General features: G+C 37.8%; 1 protein-coding gene across 1 annotated transcript in view; it reads right to left on the bottom strand.

The window, feature by feature from the left end:
- CUL3 (cullin 3) overlaps positions 1-18,505 on the bottom strand; it is a 53,979-nt gene that overhangs the window by 6,976 nt on the left and 28,498 nt on the right. The window contains exons 4-13 of the mRNA XM_050308054.1: positions 15,381-15,541; positions 14,041-14,155; positions 12,507-12,735; positions 11,219-11,364; positions 8,172-8,348; positions 6,960-7,130; positions 5,408-5,515; positions 2,131-2,255; positions 1,730-1,826; positions 588-722 (exon numbers count right to left, since the gene is read on the bottom strand). Of these exons, the coding sequence (XP_050164011.1) occupies positions 588-722; positions 1,730-1,826; positions 2,131-2,255; positions 5,408-5,515; positions 6,960-7,130; positions 8,172-8,348; positions 11,219-11,364; positions 12,507-12,735; positions 14,041-14,155; positions 15,381-15,541 (1,464 nt within the window). The remainder of the gene's footprint in view (positions 1-587; positions 723-1,729; positions 1,827-2,130; positions 2,256-5,407; positions 5,516-6,959; positions 7,131-8,171; positions 8,349-11,218; positions 11,365-12,506; positions 12,736-14,040; positions 14,156-15,380; positions 15,542-18,505) is intronic.

Genomic DNA, 18,505 nt, shown 5'->3' with positions numbered 1-18,505 from the left:
ATTGACATAAGCAATACAATGCTCAGATCTCGTAGCACAGGATCCTCCTCTGCTCCTAAAGCCACCTTCATAACCTTCCATTAGCTGACACCTCAGCCTTTCCCAGCAACACCCTTGTTAAGGTCTCCTTGTTAAGAATCCATCTGGACCTTCTTCATTGTCCTTTCTGGATAACCAGCTCAGAGAGGGGCTGAAAGTTCTTTGAATCACCCTACAGCTCACACCAGCCTGCCAGTTCGAGCACTTTGGCATTCAAGAAGCCAGGATACAAATCCTTCTCCACCCTTTTACCCCTAAATCCAGTTAATTAAAGATAAAATGAGGAAATGGAGCCACCTGCTGCATTCCAACTTCAGCTTTTCCACAGCTCGATGGCCTAAAAATAACCACACTCACAACTCTCAAACACTTCTGAAAACTTGTGTTCCCAAATAGGTGCACTGCTAACGATCTGCTGCCTGCCTTTACCGGCCAGATCCATACTCAGATAGAACGAGAGGCATCTGATCTTCCACAGTGCATTCAAGAGAACAAGAAAGTGCCTAAAACAGTCATTTAAAATGAGGTAAGACAACCACAACACTTACCTCAAATGTGTATTTTTCTCTGTTGTTAAAGAGCATTAATATCGTCATCTGGAAAGTGGAGACTTGCAATATGTGCTTCCGTGTATTTGAGCCAGTTACTTGGGCACCTCCCACGCCAACTTCTGAGCCATCTTCCTATTTTAAAATTCCAAAGCTACTATTAGATTATTCTCCACTGAAAAATATTTTACCTTGATAGGATGGAAGTTACATGATGAAAAATTGATCCAGGAGATCAGTCTACACAAGAAATGGAACAGCACATGCCTGGGGGCATAAGCAGAATGTTCCTCCAGGAGCTGTCTTAGAACATCAGGGGGGATTGAGGTTGGAGGCACCTCCGTAGATCCCATGGTCCAGCCATCACTCCAAGCCAGGCCATCTAGAGCCCTCAGTCACATACTGAGCATTGCCAAGGACAGTCTCTACCACCTCTCCGGCCTCTGTTTCAGTACTTGCCCACCCTCCAAGTTTTCTTACTCTTATCTTTAAAATCATCAAAATATTTATCTTACAGTAACACAGTTTTAACATTCTCACAATGTGCGTTATTAATACTTTGTTACAAGAATTTTGTTTTTGTTTTGCACTGCCTTCTACATTGCCAAGCATCATGCCACTGCTACCTCCAGCTTAGCACTTCAGAACTGGTATGAATCACTACAAAATTATTTTCTTGCATACATACAAATTAAGCATTGTATTTCCATAAACTCTGCTCACATTCTTGTTTTTCAAAAAAACGCTGCCTACGTTGCTAGCACCCTGCATATGAAAAGCAGGCTAAACTTGGTTTAAGAAAAATAACTCTAAAAGAAACCAGTTTCTTTTCACTTTGGAGTCATTTACAGTCAAAAACCTCCAAACACTCAAACCACTGAGGTCCCTTCAAGATCAAATTTACTATTTTTCTACAAGGTAAAAGATGGTACTGAGTGATGCATTCAAATGATATTCAGAGGGGGAAAAGAAAAAGTCAACCCAAAACTGCTACAAAGGAAGAATCAGACTATAAGGCTGTCAGAAGGCATCTTTTCCTTATATTGTTAATGGGTAAGCTTTTATTTTACAAAATTCTGAAGTTACTAAAAATGTGCATTTGCTTACATAGATACAATATTTATACAGTCTTGATACCTTACCTTTTTGACAGGCCCATAGAAAGTGGCATTGAGATCTGCAGAACCCATATGATGCTGGAGTGTCAGCTGTCGCCCACTATGTTTGGCTAAATAAAATCTGTAATACAATTGAATAGAAAACAATACGTAATTCACATTTGGTACTGAAAACTTTGAAAAGTTACACAGACTTTTCAGATCCATTAAGGACACCCTTAAGAAATTTTTTTTCCCCAAAACATTAACTCCTGTTAGCATTTTACTTAAAATCTCCCAAAAACTCAGGCATCATAAGATGACTGTTGTATTCTCCAGGTTTCACATGAACTGAAGAAACTGTCAACAGTACAACATATCTGTGAAGTTAAATCTAGAAGGTTTCTTCTTAAAATCTCTACCTAAAAATCTGTTTTAACACATACCTTCTAAATATTTCAAAAGCGTGTCTGGGAGCTGGAGGGATGTTACACTTTGGTGTGGCTGACTGGGTAGGCCAGTAACCTGTTGTGAGGACACGCACTGTAAGATCAACACCACCTAATGAGACCTAAAGACAGTTGGAAGAAAACATACACCATTTTAGAACACCATTTTTTCTGTTTTGGTATAGAATTTTCATAGACTATGAAAGAAATAGTCATATATCTAGAAACATTATTTTTAGGAAACCAGAAAAATAAATTAATTCATCACTATAAGAGTTGATGGTACTGCAAAAATCCTCCACATCATTCCCCTCTGGCAGCTAAAAGCACACAGAATTTAACAAAATAAATTCTTAAGCGACAACAAAATGTCTGTGATCATAAACAGAACTCATAATACATGTAACAAATCTCTCTGAATAGCTTTTGGATGACATGCAATAAAGCCAGGTTGCAAGAAATGTGGCAGTTTCAAAATAACTCTTTCTAAACTTTGTGGAAGTAGAGAGTAAGTACTGAATATCTGGTGTTAAATCACACCTCTGTACTGCAACACAAACAGTTACTCACTTCTACACACACCACCTATCCTCCTTCCCTAAAGACAGCCATTACTAAAAATATTCAGCACTGGTGAGCAAACATTCCACAAGTGAAGAGCTTTATTTTACCTATAAAGTAGATGCATTAGCAGCTGATAAAGATCCAGCAGCTGATACCAGTGAGGCATAACCCTCAGTAGGTATCTCAATTAAATTGAGCATTATTAAGCTTTAAACTGCCTATTTCCAGTTCTAGGAGGTATGACCAATACCTTCAAAGAACACACGTTAAAGACAAGAAAAACCAAAGCATACAATATCCAACTTATACAAACTTACTACACAGAAACACAGCACATTATATTTTAGAAGGTCAAAACCTGAACTCAGAAAATTCCACTATCCAACAGCAGAGCAGCATTTCCATGCACTGTGGAAGAGTTTTTGTACTGTGCATGCTGAATGCCTGTGAGCATCAACCACCCTGTACCCAGGAAACTTCTGAGAAACCTAAACAAACCAGTGACAGGCTACTCCTGCAGGAACCCCTTGGACTGAAAGGAACCATCTGCAGAAGCATGTAAAGATCCAGATAAGGGTTCTTCTGTAGCCAACATTACTGCCATCCTTCTAATTTCATATCACCAATGCTATGAGGCTCACAGAAGTTCAAACAGCCATTTAGACACAGAAAACTAGTTAATTTGACAATTACCTAATTAAAAAAAAACACAAGAGCCTCAACAGTTTTTCTCTAGGCAAAGCACAGGGAAAGGCCATCAGTGCAGACAGGATACAGAAAATATATTTATCTGGAACCGAAGCATCTTAGCTGAGATGGCAACTGTTTCCCAAATTCTTTTGGCCTCAGCCAGACCAGAATACAGCAATAATTTAGAATGCCTCACATCATACACTGTACAGAGCACTGAAAAACTTTTGGAAGCACTTTATTTTACAACATGTCTTTTCAGTACAAAAACGGTACAAACAAGTGCAAAGTGCCCTGAAGGGATCTAATCTCTTACAGGACTCCAACAAATGTTTCAGGATCACAGTTGCAGAAATTACTACTGTATAGTCTAAGAGCCTGGACCTTCCCTAATGCTGAGCTTTCCACTTACTGATAGCAAACCAACCATCCACACAGACCTTGGCATTACCTGTACCTCAGGAATTAGGATCCAGCAGGAAACTTTGCAGGTAGGATTATTTAGAGAAAAGCAGCTGCCTGACTCCTCTAGGAGACACCATGCACATTCAAGGTACACAAATTGTTTAAAAAGGAGTAGAATGCATATTTATATTTATTTATATTGCATATAAAACACAGTGTCAACAGCAAGTGAACAGTAACATAACCCCTCCCCCAATCTTCCTGTTTGTATTTCCTCTCAGATATTATTGACATGCAAAGAAATATATATGCTTCTTCCATAAATAAGCACTCCCGAAATTTCATTAAAAGGCCATGATTAGGCTGACCAAAAGGCAACCATCACATCAACTCCTGGTCTCTTGCCAAGAAAAAGATGAAGTTTCAAGTAAGGCCTAGCAGGACATCTGTTAATATTTTAAATTCATCTTATTAGCTGTATGTAGCTAAAGAGAAGACAGAGATATAATTTATCAACTCACTTAATCTAAGACTGTCATGCAGAGTACACAAATCTTGAACACAACCCCCGCCCCATGTCCAAGTCTGGCATGCTACCTAAAAAATTGAAATTTTTCTTCAAATTTGTGTTTCAAGCATTCTAGAAGGAAAAGATGACTAGCCTCTAAAGAAAATAAAAAAAAGCAGTAGTAAGACAGCCTGTCCACAAACACTTTAATAACTATCCAAATCCTCTGCAACCTTTTCTGAAGCCACTTGAGAACATGCTGTTCCCTCACTCAGGATGATTCACAGTATGCTGATGAGGAAGATTTCCACCGAGGGCTTCAAGAAGGCAAAGATTTCCTATCACCTTGCACAGCCAGGGACATTGGACAGAATACAGGCACAAACATATTCCTGGCATTCACTTCTGAAACTGATTCAAGCATGCTTGATGTACAGACCTACTTACCTGCAGACAAGGCTGTTTATTATATATTATTAAGCTCTACTGCATATCAGTATAAAAAAGTGTTTTAGAGCAAGTGAACTGATATCCCAGTAGTAGTGATCTCTCCTTCATGCAATATTCCAGAGGTCCAATTTATTACAAGGTGAAATTTTTTTCTGAACGAACAAGTAAGTCCACATTTGCAATTTGAATAAAGGCAGCTTTGCTTTTAGCAAAGGCATTCACTGCATCAGGAAAGTTCAACATCAGACGGCGTGCCTTGCGAACACTGTCAGCACGCGATAGTTTTTCTTGCCGTTGGAAAAAAAACCACAGGGCACAGTGGAGATCAGCTTTGCAGAGTGAGAATGGGAAGGCTTTGCTGGTGACACAGCACCTGGGGGTGGGCACTGCTGGGCAGGGCAGGCACATCTGGGCGGGCACATCTGGGCGGGCACATCTGGGCGGAGGCGGGGGCCGCGCTCCCCCTGGCGGCCGCCGCAGGGCAGAGCCGCTGAGCCTGCACCCACCGCCCGGAGCCCCTGGGACAGCAGGAGCTCAAACAGGGTTTATGGAATGGAACTGGCACTAGCAGTGGAATAACAAATGAAAAACCACAAAGCTCGACAGAAGTCCAGGGTTTGCACTGAAGGACAAGCACACAGACCCCCATGCTCTTACCCCTGTCGCCTGAAGATGTTGCCTGAACTCATCCATCGTCGTATTTGAGATGCTCATGTCCCTGAACATTCCTTCCAGTTTAGATGTGAACTGACATCCACATTCAGTCTGAAAATGCACACATTTAACTTGTTGTACCAGCACTATGAAAACAAAGCTTCTGATATGCAAACTGCAAGAGTAAGTTTATAAATATCAAAAATCGTATTTCTGTGCATTTGGTTACTGGGATTTCCATTTGCATTACACTCGGATCTACATACATTTAGAAAAGTTTCGTATCTTATATAACAACCTAACACTACACAGATCAAAACCTGTTTTCCTTCTCTTTTATACATTGTTGTATTTTTTAATTTAATTTTCACTTTCCATCTCATATTTAAAAATCTGTAAAAGTTTATCAAATTAAGATACACACTTCCACCTGTTTTTTTGGCATTATACTGTAAAGGGAAATGAACTTTATTTATATCAGAAGCAAACTCCTGCTATTCTAGGAGTGTTTAGTTTTAAAGGCTGGCTGCAGATCCCCCAGTGAGATTACCAGGTCTTTCGAGGATCAGGGACATGCACATGGACACACGTGCACAAGCACATGCAGGACCATGAGCCCATTTCTGACACATACTGTGATACATAAGGCAAAGGTAAGCATGTCAGCTTCAGCATCCTGATCACTCTGCAATTCCATAAGAAAAGAGGGCAGTTCAGGTCCACTGGCTCATCTGGCAAATGTATGCCCTGTGCCCTCTAAACCACCAGGATACAAGTGGTGGAGAGGTAATCGAGAAGGAATTAATACTGACAATTCAGAGAAACTCAATGCAAACAGCCTTTGCTCACTGATAAAATACAAATGTGCAAAATAAAGATCAGAGATTTTTCATTTTAGGATCAAATCCCTCTGGTTCAGAAGTTCTCTAGCCATTTATTGTGCAACTTACGAAGAAGTTGCATTAGAACTTGCTTTAAGGACTGTTCAACCTGAGGCTTTACCTCCTTCTCCATCTCTTGGCCTATTTAATCAGTACGTTTAACCAACTAAGGGAAATGTGTTTCCAGAGACTGATATGAACATTTTTTTCCCCCCCCATCTATTTCAAACTACTTAATCAAAGAGGAACTGAGCATTAACACCAGTCTGCTGATGGAGGCAACTAAAAAACAACAACGTAAGCAGCAACAAAATTCTACTGTGAATAACGAAAAAAATCTAGCATAAAACATAGCCTTATCTTCAAATTCAGTCACTGGAGTTGTCCTCTTATTTGGAAAGTCTTAACAAGTTTTGGAAAAAATTATTTTGTTTTCTAGATTGCACTCTCATCATAGGTGTTCTCCACTACTTACTTCCTTTTATTTCCACAAAATTAATCAGAAAAGCTATTTGTGTTTTCTGCTGGGGCTTTAAAAATCAACTCTGTATCTAACAGCAGTCAATATTAACGTTACCTATAAACCTCTTACGTAAAACCAGAAGAAACCATATCTATGACTAATAAAAAAGAAAGAGAAGAAAACTCTAAAAAGTATGCAGGTACTGTCTTACCTTTAATTTGGATATCATATTTTTCTCAGAGTCATCTGAAACACTCTTGTTTGTGAGAAGCCTTCTTGCCAAGTGCTGCTTGTAATAGCGTTCAAAAACATCTTTCTCTTGCATAAACCTGAATAAAACCATTGCCTTATCCAATATAGTTTCTACTTCTTGCTCTGTTAGCTGCAAAACAAATAATTTGCTGGTTTTAATCTTCCAGCACAAGTGTCTTACACAACCCAAACACTTACAGTAATTCACAGCAGCAGATGGTCTAACAGTAGCCTACACAGAAGCCAACAAAACTGGTCCAACATGAGATCGACAGCCAAAAGAACGGTGCCCAAAGTCAAGAAAGTGAAGTAAGAAACAGACTTAAAGGGAAACAATAAATGGGTAGAATGCCTTGATAAACATAGTAAAAGTTCCTGGGTAAGTTTTAGAAAGCACCAAAGGAAATCGCTATTAGGAGTATGAAAGGTTAGCTTGGAATGAAACCTTTTAGCTATAAAGTTAAACCTTTTAACTACTAACTGTTTTGTAAAGCCCACCTAGTGCCAGAACAAATAAAATTATTACTTATTTTATAAATGAATAGAATTTACCATTTGATTCCCAAAGCATAAATTGCATGCACTAATATTCAGCTTTATTCAGAGCCACTGAAGCCTCAGAGAAACCATCCTGTCCAGTTCTGGGTTCTGTACCTCAAAAAATCTCATGAAAGAAGCTAAGTCTGAAGGACACAGTTGTACTTAAACTAGAAGAGACAGATAATAGTCCTCTGATATATAAAAATCGTAAAAAGAAGCAAAGATAAACCGTTTCCCCATACCAAGTAAGTTAATTTGCAAAAGAAATTACTAGATATTGAGAATAGCTGCCAAAATATCAATATATTTAAGGAAGTGATATTTAAGGTTTCAAAAGAAGGAAGTTGCAGAATCTACTACAACCTAATTGTTTTTTGAGGGAGTATCTGCCAGAAGTAATTCACGTATGCTGCTTCAGAGGTAGGTGACAAGCCACACAAATCTCCTCGTGTCTGATTTTTCTGTTTAGATCTAAAGTGTTATGAGCTCAGACGTTTTACATATACTTTTTTTTGAGCTAGTATTGCCATTCCTCTTAATATAAAAGTAATTCACAGAAATGCAGCTTAGTTTAATTCCATCCAAGCTTGCACAGCAAAGGGCATGGTATTACAAGTTCATTTATACTTACTCCCTTGACTCCTTTTTTCAGCTTATCATCAATAAATAATGAGAGGTACTCTGGAGACCTGGAGTTGAGGTTGAGGAAGTACTCAAAGTCACCCGCAATAGTCTGTTTGAAGAGTCGATCGTTATTGAAAGATTCTTGAAGAAAGCGATCAAACCTACTCTTCAAGTCCAGCAAACCCTTAAAAGAAAAAAGAAAAAACATTTTCACTGATAGGAAGTTGTAAGCTGGAAAACAGTAACAACAGATACAGAAGACCAGATCTACAGTCAGAGATTCTGCAACGTTCAGTATCATTAGAAAGTATCTGAAACTTCATTTTCATTTTTAAATTTCTGTTGCTGCCATAAAAATCTCAGAGAGGCAATTTTCAGATAAATTTGCTGAAGTATTGATATCAAATACTGGTGCAGTTTGCTATAATACACTTCTCAAAGTAAGAAAGGTTTTTAAACACCCTTGTTAAACAGGTTGATGTACTGCATTTTTAAATCTAAAACTTAAGGGAGGTATTTGCTGCACTTGTTAAGCCCTGTCTATTTCAAGCAACGTTGACAAAGTCACTACCATAATAAATACAGGATATGTGAAAGCTGAGGCTAAGCACCCATCAACTGCATCCCTAGAGCTCCTGAACAAGTTTGAGGAGAAAACACACTGCAATAACAGGCCTAATCTTGCCCCCTCTAATTTAATCCAGGAACATGTTCTGCATTATTTAGTTGCGTGTTTCTTGCTGACCTTTAAGAGTCACTGTGAGCATATGAAAGGTAGATATAAGCTATAGCTCTCCAGTTATCACAGTGTGAAGTTCACAGGCTCAAACTGAACAACTGAGCTAAACCATTGGACTCTTAACATCACTTTTAGAATTTGCACCATCTTCACCCAGAGTTAAAGCAACAGTGTAGAAGGGGAAAGCATCTTATAATCACCTGAGCATCTGGCTAAGTATATATGACACACACAGGGTCTAGGCATAACTAAGACAGCATTTGGCAGGGAGAGAAAATTTCACTTGAGATTTAGATTTGTCACGAATAACAGTTGCCCACAAAAACTGTCCAGGTTAAATGACATTAAAGTTTTTCAGTTTCTTTAGAAATTATTCATATGCGGTTACTTAAAGAAGCCATTCAAGAATTACTCAAAGAAGTAGTAACGTTTCTTAGGAACTCACCATCTCACTTAAAGGAATGGTCTTTAGAGAGGCTAAATAATGTATATTAGAAATTTTAAATTCAAAGTAAATCCCACTATCTCTCTGTTTACCAAGGTTAGCTTATGTCTCCTCTCCAGGAGTACACCATCTGAACAACCTGGTGTCAAACAGGAGAAACTGTTAGTACCTTAAATTAAAACAGCATTTCAACATCCCTTCAAACTATCATACGAAGTTTAAACCTAATCCTCTGGCAATGCTTTTGCAACCATCTCGCCAATTCTGCTCAGGGTTTAGTGATGTCATGTTGCAGAAGCAGTGCTGAGCTATGGAGAATGTGTTTTTCTTGATGGTATAATGGAGCTTCCATGCTCTGTCTTCTTGTTGCTAATGTCTTCGAAAGATTCAGATGAACATGGCTGAGATGAGAAGTACAAGGTGGTCTCCCAATTCCAAGGCATTCCTCTCTTCTTCCATCACTTCAGTGGAAGTGATAAACCTGTTTGGGGCTTTATCAGCAATCGAATATCAAGCCCTTCCCTAGGACACCTTCGTGAGATGGCTGGGGTACGTACCAAGTGCTGAGCTCTGCCAAAGCACGTGGGACACAGCTGCAAGTCTTCCTCAGCTTCATTATGCTGTTTCCTTTGTAGCAGGAAACCTTGATACCATCTTTATAATTAAGTTTATAAATCTTTCTCTGTTAAATTTTTTATGATACCTCTTTAGGCCCATCAGGAGTGAAAACTACTTCAAAGTACTTATTTTCCACATCATTTGACCCCCCCTCTCCTTTTTTTTAAATCATACCACCACAAACATAACAGCCCTTAATCATTTATCCAAATAAATTTCAAAGGGCATTCTCTCTGCTTTTTTAACAGTCCTCGAAGAGGTGATTCCTGTTCAAACCTGGTAAGAAGTTTGCTTCAGCATTGCCAGAAAATTATTAATCCAATCAAAAATGTTTTTATACTCAAATGGCTTCTTCAAATAGTAACCAATTCTAGCACAGTTATTGTTTTCAAACAAAACAGCAGAGATTAACAGAATGTACATTGAATGTTTCTCATAAAGAACAGACACAAGGACTTCAACCAGACATTTTGAAAAAACCTCAAACTTAAGGTTTAATGAATACACATGTTCAGATTAAATATAAGACATCTTCCACCTACAGAAACACATCCTTGAAGTTCAATGAACTCTCAAGATTTTGTGTGCAAATTTAAAACCATCTTCCCAGAAACAATGGAAAAGATGACAAATACTCCTGTAGCATATTCTGTGATCTTGATAAATGAATGGTACACATCACTTAGTGAGAGATGGAGAACAAGAAAGAACACTCACATCTTTTAACATGCAGAAGTGTTCTGTTTCTCAGGGAGACTGAGAAGGAAGCAAGTAATTTGTTACAATTGATAAACACATTCACCTCTCAATCACAGCTAATCTTGCCATGAAATATTGCCGTGTGATTTTTGTCTCAACAAACACTGATAGCTAGTGTTACATAAAATTAATCAAAATGGACACTATAAAGCTACTTGCCAGCAGACATACAACTCACTCTGGAGACATATCATTTAGGGTAATCCAAGAAGGTCTCAACAGTTAGATAATTAGCCTGAATATGTTGTTTAATATAAGGCTACCAAAAGCACAAAAACTGAGCATGCACTTTCTAAGCAACTTCAGCCAGACTTCTAAACATGTCTGAAAATTCAGAGAACGTACATTTAAAAAAAGTTTAAGTTTAGCTTATTAATAACAATGCCTTTTGAATTGATATTAAGGTTTACCTTAGAAATCGTGTTTGTGGTGAACTGCTACTGTGAGGAATGGGGGAAAGGTGAAAGAAAAGAAAGTTAAAGTATTTAACTACCTGAATATAGTCAACTGGATTCTTTCCTTCTCCCTCTTCAGAAACTAGTGCTTTGCCTTGCTCTCTCAGGTATGAGCTCATGCACTCACACATCGTCTTCAGACCATTTGGCACACGGCTGAACAACTTGTACATGCAAGCAAGGTCTGGAATCAAGAATGAGAGATTATGCAGGACACCCCTGTGTGTTACATGCCTGTAACTCATTCATCTCAGAGCAAAAGACAACAATAAGAGATTCGCCTAAAATAATGACAAGTGGCTTTCCAAAAGAGCAATCCCTCCTTGCACATTTATGCAAAATCTTACCATAATGCAGCAAGTATTTCCACTCTACTATTTAACTCTATCAAACCAAGGCCTATAAAAGTTAAACTAAATCGTTATGAACACCCTTCAATATCCTTGCACCCTCAGCCTGAAGGCTATCTAAACTGGATATTAAAGAGAAAAAATGTTAAGTATAGTATCATCACTTTCCTTTTCAGTGCAGTGTCTTTTCTCACAGAGAGGAAATGTGCTCACTCTGTTGCTCTATCACCTAGTAATTGTGAAGCTGCTTTAATGAACAAAGGCCATTAATCTAAGCAGCAAGTCTGTTCCCCCTTCTCATGGTTTTAGTGTGAGCACCAGTTTCTAAATATAGATACTACAATCCTTCTCTTCATTATGCTGCTTTAGAAACTTATGTTCTATTTCTTTCCATAGTAACTTTCATTCAGTCACTCTGTCCCACATTAACCTCTATCAAGGAAAACCAAATCAAGCCAAGCCCTTTTTTTTCAACCAGTTCAATAAGCTGCTTCTTATCCTTTAAAAAACAGCCAACTCCTTCCTGCAACAATGTTCTCTTCACAAGAATTGGTCCTGCAATGCTTCTGCTTGTCTTTTACACAAGTACTTTTTAGTATAACTGCCTGTGTGCATAAAAAAAATGCATGTATTTTGACAGCTATATACTAGAGGAATGGAAGTAATAAAATGGCTCATGGAAAACTGGTAACAAAGACCACTGCAACAGATTTGTACTTTTTTTATGAGATACTTGGTTTAACCTAAAAAAAAGTACCTGTGGTTGGTACTAAATAGAACCAAGTTAAGCATATAGGATCTGTTTTAAGAGCCCTGTAAAAGGCTGAAGTAACATTCTCAGGTGTTTGCAGAACAGAGCCACCAAAGTGTTTTCACAATGACACAGGAACACAATCGTTAAGCTTGACTTATTCCCTGTTTAAAAACAATAAGCAGTATCATCAACATTTCTGTGTCCCATGTGACCCAGTCTTACCTTCTGTCTTCCCATTTTTCAGCATATGAACTAGCCCAGAGTTCTCCATTTCCACTATAGTTTTCATGTGCTTGGAAATAAGCTCCCTCTCAACAACTTTGACAATAGGTTCTTCTGTTGATTTATCCAGACAATGCATCACCCGTTCTATTTCTTCATTAATTCTAGCTTCTACTTTCTTTATATATACAGAAGCACTGTTTTCAGCTAAAAATTTTTGACTTTCCATCTGTGATTAACAGAAATTAATACTTTTAGACTTTTTTTTTTAAAGGGGAAAAAGAAAATATACTAGTTATGTCAGATCAGCATTTATAAGCAAGTTCAAATCAAACACAGCATGTCCAACACATTATACACCCAAGATTTACATACACACTTAACACAAAATGAAGGTTCTATTATGCTAAATGTGTTACATAAGGGGGTACATGCAATATTAACAAGGTCTATATTTTTCATACTAAGCCAGCCTAGTTTTCAGTTACCAACCAGAGTTTTAGCCACAGGTCCAAAGAAAACAGAATGATGGGGAGAGAGAAGAGGCAAAAATTCCTTTCAAGTACCAGTTTATGTCAGTTGTCATCATTCTCATTAGTGACAAGGCTGAGCACATTATTTCATGTCAAACTGGTTTTATCCATATTGGTCAGCATAGTCTTTTGGTGAAAAGATGTTTTATTTTTTTATTTTTAAGGCAGAGCTAAGAAATGGAACTTAATTGAAAGTAATTATTTTTCTTAAATTTATGTAGCCACCAGAGAAAACCAGTACACAATGAAATCTAAATGGTTGTACAACATATGCTTCAGCTTTTCAAAAAAGTTTGGAGAGCAGAGCGTACAACAGTCAGTCAGTTGATCCTGCATAAGAATTGGGAGACTGACAAATGACCTTATCCAGATTTCTTTTAACATGCTCTTAAAATTTCTAACAATTTCCAGCAAGATGAACACGATTACACTCAAAAAGCATACAACTGGCTTTCCTCCTCAAAGTATCTCACAAAAAATCCACAGGGAATATTTAAAATATGTTATTTGGTGGCTAATCTACAACTGGAGAGCCATGTGGTTATGCTTAATTCCTTGACTCAGTTCATTTTATTACAAAAAATAGCTCACAAACGTAGATACTATGAAGAAAAAGCTTCCTCCAAGGTAGTTTGACAGGTTTCCCAGCCTGAAAAAGTTTGAACCTTTCATGCTACTGGTATTTCAAAAAGACTGTGGGGGCAATGCAGGGGTAGACTCAGTTGCGTGAAATAGCCTAAAGCAGCAGGCACAAGATTTAGCACAATGATTACTTTACATGTTATTGGCACCCACAGCTCAAAATTACATTCAAATTATGATAATTCTGTAAAATCTGTGTTAATTTTGCCCCACAAAGTTAGCCCTCATTTTTCTCATTCCACTTAATGGATATGGAGATACTCATCAAACAAGCAACAAGTATCTAAAGTACCCCCAACTCTCACAATTCCAGGGAGTTACAACAACATTCCAAACATTGTAATAGAACACTGGCATACCTGAAAAAATTCTGCAGACATCTCCAAAAATGGAGCCTCAAAGTCTTCTTCATAGACTGACCTTCCTTCAAGACCTAGAATCATTAACATCTGGCAAGCATTTCTTATTGCGCCTCTGCCAAAAAGTAAGTTGTTAACAACTTGAGAAATCTACATGCTTGTAAGACAGAGTACACAGCAGAATAACAACTTGTAACATGATATTAAATAAAATATAGTAACAGAAAGTCCATTCTAAATCTGTTTGATACATCACACATTTCCAAGAACATTATACCAGCAAGATTATTTGGCTTTGTTCAAAACTAAAGAGCTGATAATGTTTATTAAATACTTTAAATGCAGTAGGTCTACTAGCTTGTAAGACTGTGAAGAATATATTGTAACATACAAGAAAATAAACCAAAATACTACTTCAAAGAAAGCTGCACATGTAGGTCAGAACTGAGCAATTCAAAATAATTGTGCACGTGGAATTTGCTGTGCAAAGGTTAAGTATTTTTTGTTGGGTGGCTCTTTAAAAAAAAAAACAAAAACAACCTCCCCCCACCAAACCCAAAATAAACTACACCAAAATAAAAATGTATCAGCAAGTTTATGAAAACAAAAGAACTGCATCCAGAAAAAAAAAAATTCCACTTTCTGGCAGTAGGGGACAATGCACAGCTGTAGCCAGGGAGTGTTCTCCTCTTCATAAATTGCATGTTGGGCAATCTCAGTCATAGAACTGCAGCCAAAGTAGCAAGGATTTTACATATCCCCACACCCAACAGCTGTTCTGAAACTGGAGAAGCACAAGAAAACTTGTGAATTTGAAGTGCCTTCAGCTGCAGTATCTGCAGTGTGAGGCACAAAACTCCACATAGCTAAACTGGCCAGAGAAGCTGTGAAATAGATTTAAAAGCTTAGAGATGCAACTCAACTACCAAGAAACAAATGGATCAAAAGGAAAAGGAATTGGAATGAAGAGGAAATGTAATAAATAAATAAATAAATAAATAGGTACAAAAAAATTAAACAACTTCTCAATACACAGAAAACACACAATAGCAAGAGGCAGAGAATTGTCAGAACTTTGCTTTATAACCAAATGCTCTGGTACACTGTGGTAATGGAGACATTTAACAAAAGTTTTAATAAAAAACCCCATATGATAAATATTAAAAAAATATATATTAGCAAGCTTCCCCATTTACCACTATGCTAAAACTTAATGTATGAGAAATATTTCATATTTTGGAGAAATCTGAGTTGTGCAGCCTTAAGTAATGAATTGTTTGTGTACGTTCTTAAGTCACTGATTATTTATAACTAAAGACAGTCACTTACAAACATCTTACCTGTCTACAACTTCTCCTTTCCTTTCTCTTGCAATCATATCCAGCAGAGTTTGCCGCAGGTGATCCCTAATGCAGCCATAGCGAACTACTTGATCTCGAAAAATAATCAAGCCCAAATTGTAGACATTCTCCACGTTGTTTTGTTGCACATACACACGGTCCTACAAAGGCACACACAACAATAAAAATGTAAATTCAGTGCATCTGTGCTATTCAAAAATAAAAGAGATTGATAATTTTTTTCTACAAAGAAAGGCACTGGACAGAAATAACGAATACCCTCAAAATTCAAAATCAGCCCCATTTTCCAACACTTCATTTACACTGGAAATCTGCTCCTAAAGCCTGGCAAAACAAATCTACAGCCTTGCAACTTTTTAGTCTGGGTGCAAAGGAATCTCCAACTACTGAAAAAATTCATGGCACAATATGAAAGACGTTTTACTTACCTACTCAAACCCCTTCCATCCACCCCTTTCTGATCTTAATTAATTTTCCTAACATTTTTCCCCACCTCCCCATGCATCTTCCTACCACTCCTTCGAGGCAAACAAAATGCAATATTCAGTGACATTTCCTGAAAGAGCATCCCTAGATGAACAGAAGAAAACGTAAAGCCAAAAGAAGAAGAGTTGCAATCACACTCTTTATGGATTGGTACTGCAAAATCGTAGAGAAGGATTTCCGTTGACACCCTTCCCTCCCATGAAGAAAAATTCACTTTCATTCAACTTGCGGAAACGTTATGCTTCATTATAATTGCACATATACACAAACACTCAAAAAAGAAAAGAATATTTTTTGTTTCAATATGGGTTTAAATTCCATCTCCCTACATAATCTCAGTCTACAGGAAGGATTAAATTCCTCAACTATCTAATTCTTCATCCACCTACATTTACAAACTGACACTGATCCTCAGATCAGTGATCCTCAGGTCATTCCAAGCCCCCATAGCCCAAAATCCACTGTATAGAGTTGACTGAGACACTGCTGAGCAGACCTAGAGTTTTACTGCTACCCACAGAAGTGCTCCAGAAATTTGTCTCCCCTTTCCTGCTCCTCTCTCCCAACTCTCTAGAAAAGGAAGGTTATTAATAAAGGTACTAGCAGACAGAAAATGCATATATTTGCACTAGTGCTGCACCAGGTAAGACCCTTTAAAACAACATTAGGACTAGAAAAATAGTGAGCTTTTACAACCTTTTTCTGAGATAAGCAATAATTATTTTTCTTCATTTCTGTTAGGGCATAATCCATTCCTCTAAAATCATAGCTTGAGTAATTACTAAAAATATTGCTTTGCTACCATTTAAGCATCAGGACAATGATATTAGGAAAAGTTAAAGAGTTTTGTAACCACCCATAAATCTGATTGGGATAAGGTTTTCTAAGAATGTACATAGCTATAACAAAATAATAATAAAAAAAATCAAATTCTATAAAGGATAAAGGTCAGTGTCTGAGTATAAAGATCAGTTTCTCCACTGGTTCCATCAACTACCTTAAGAGCTTTATCACACTCAGTATCGAAGAGTAAAGCTACTCAAACATCTAGAAAATGAAACCATTAAAATAAAAATGTTACGCTTCAGACTATGGAAAAACGATTACAAAACTAGAAATTTATATAAATTCCACAATTACAAAAAATCAGAAGGAAAAGACAGTACACAGTTTAGCAGCTGAATTTACATGGTGAAGTGTTCATATACTAATTATGTGCCAGACTGCCACTTGGTGACCACAGGAAAGCAAAGCACTGGGTTCTGCTATTAATGAATGACTCCCCACCCTCTCCCTTCAGACAGGCAGCACTTCATTTAAATGAAAAAACAAGATGGGAACAGGTCAGATATGCCTTCTCTGTGGCTCGTGAAGGGAGATCAATTCTGCCTCAAAGCAAAATGTTTACTAGTTGGCCTCATGAAGTTAAGTTTAGTGATACACAGTGGTCTAGGTCTTTGGAATATGTTACTTCATTTTTCCTTATTTACAAAAAGGGTTGTTTATTTCACTTCCTTATTTACACACTTGCATCAAGAACAGAAGTAAATGGGATTCTCAAGTAAGACAAGCTTAAAATATATTTTCAAAGAGATGAAAGAGCAAATTAAAAAGTAGCATCTAATATACTATGTGACTTGAGGAGAAAAGAATATATTTATCATTCTCAAAAAATATTCAGGCCTCTAAAGCACAGGCAGCAGGGTATCTAAAAGGATTAAAGCCATGACTCATCTGCATAGCTTCTGTTGTGGCAGTGCTAAACAGAGCCATCACAAAATAGTAACTGCACTAGAAACTCCTCTCAGTGTACCAGCACGCCTCTGGAGTAAGCCAGACCACTCTACAACACCCAAATCAGAGCAGCAACACTAACATTTCTGATACTGCTGATTTGCTCACCCTTGGTAACAGATCACTTCTACTGTTTACGGGAAGCTCTCCCAGTCCAAAAAAAGTAATTGTAGAGAGAAAGCCCCAGTGGGGAACAGGTTTGACTGATGAGGCTACACACTACTGCACAGCAATCACATCCCACAGGGAGAAGCAGCGGGTTATTAAAGGTAAGAGTAACTTTCAGAAGACAAGGGTGGAGTTTCAGACAGCAATTATTCATAAATTACAGTCCCGCTTATACTGCAGAATAATTCTGATCTGAACTAAAGTTACCTACTGTAAAATATCACCATGCACATTTTGCCCATCTCTGCACAGATGCACTACCTGGATGGTGCAACCTTCAGACACCCTTGAGTATGTATATATAGTAAGTGTCTTTGATCCTAGTTCTGGACATAAAAACAACACTTTCTCCCTTTTACCTTGTGTGTAAGGTATGGACAGTGAGAGTCACATGCCCTGAGTTAGATACTCATGTATCTAATCTGTCAGTGCTGGCCTAAAAAAGAAAAAAAAAAAGACACCATCTTTGTGCATCACTTCACTACTTCAGCAAGTCCATGACCTGACTTAGCAAAGATGCTACTCAGAACATGACTTCACTGCTTGGGTGCCTCGCTGCTCGCTGCAGACAGTGCCAATGAAGTTATGGAGAGTATTACATCTACTCTGGCACTGATTACTGTAGCCTAAACATGCAAAGCAAAAGGAAGAGAGCT

This window comes from Myiozetetes cayanensis, unplaced genomic scaffold, assembly GCF_022539395.1.
Source record: "Myiozetetes cayanensis isolate MyiCay16 unplaced genomic scaffold, myiCay2020 scf13, whole genome shotgun sequence".
NCBI classification, from domain to species: Eukaryota; Metazoa; Chordata; class Aves; order Passeriformes; family Tyrannidae; genus Myiozetetes; species Myiozetetes cayanensis.
This window is presented reverse-complemented; position numbering and strand designations above follow the sequence as displayed.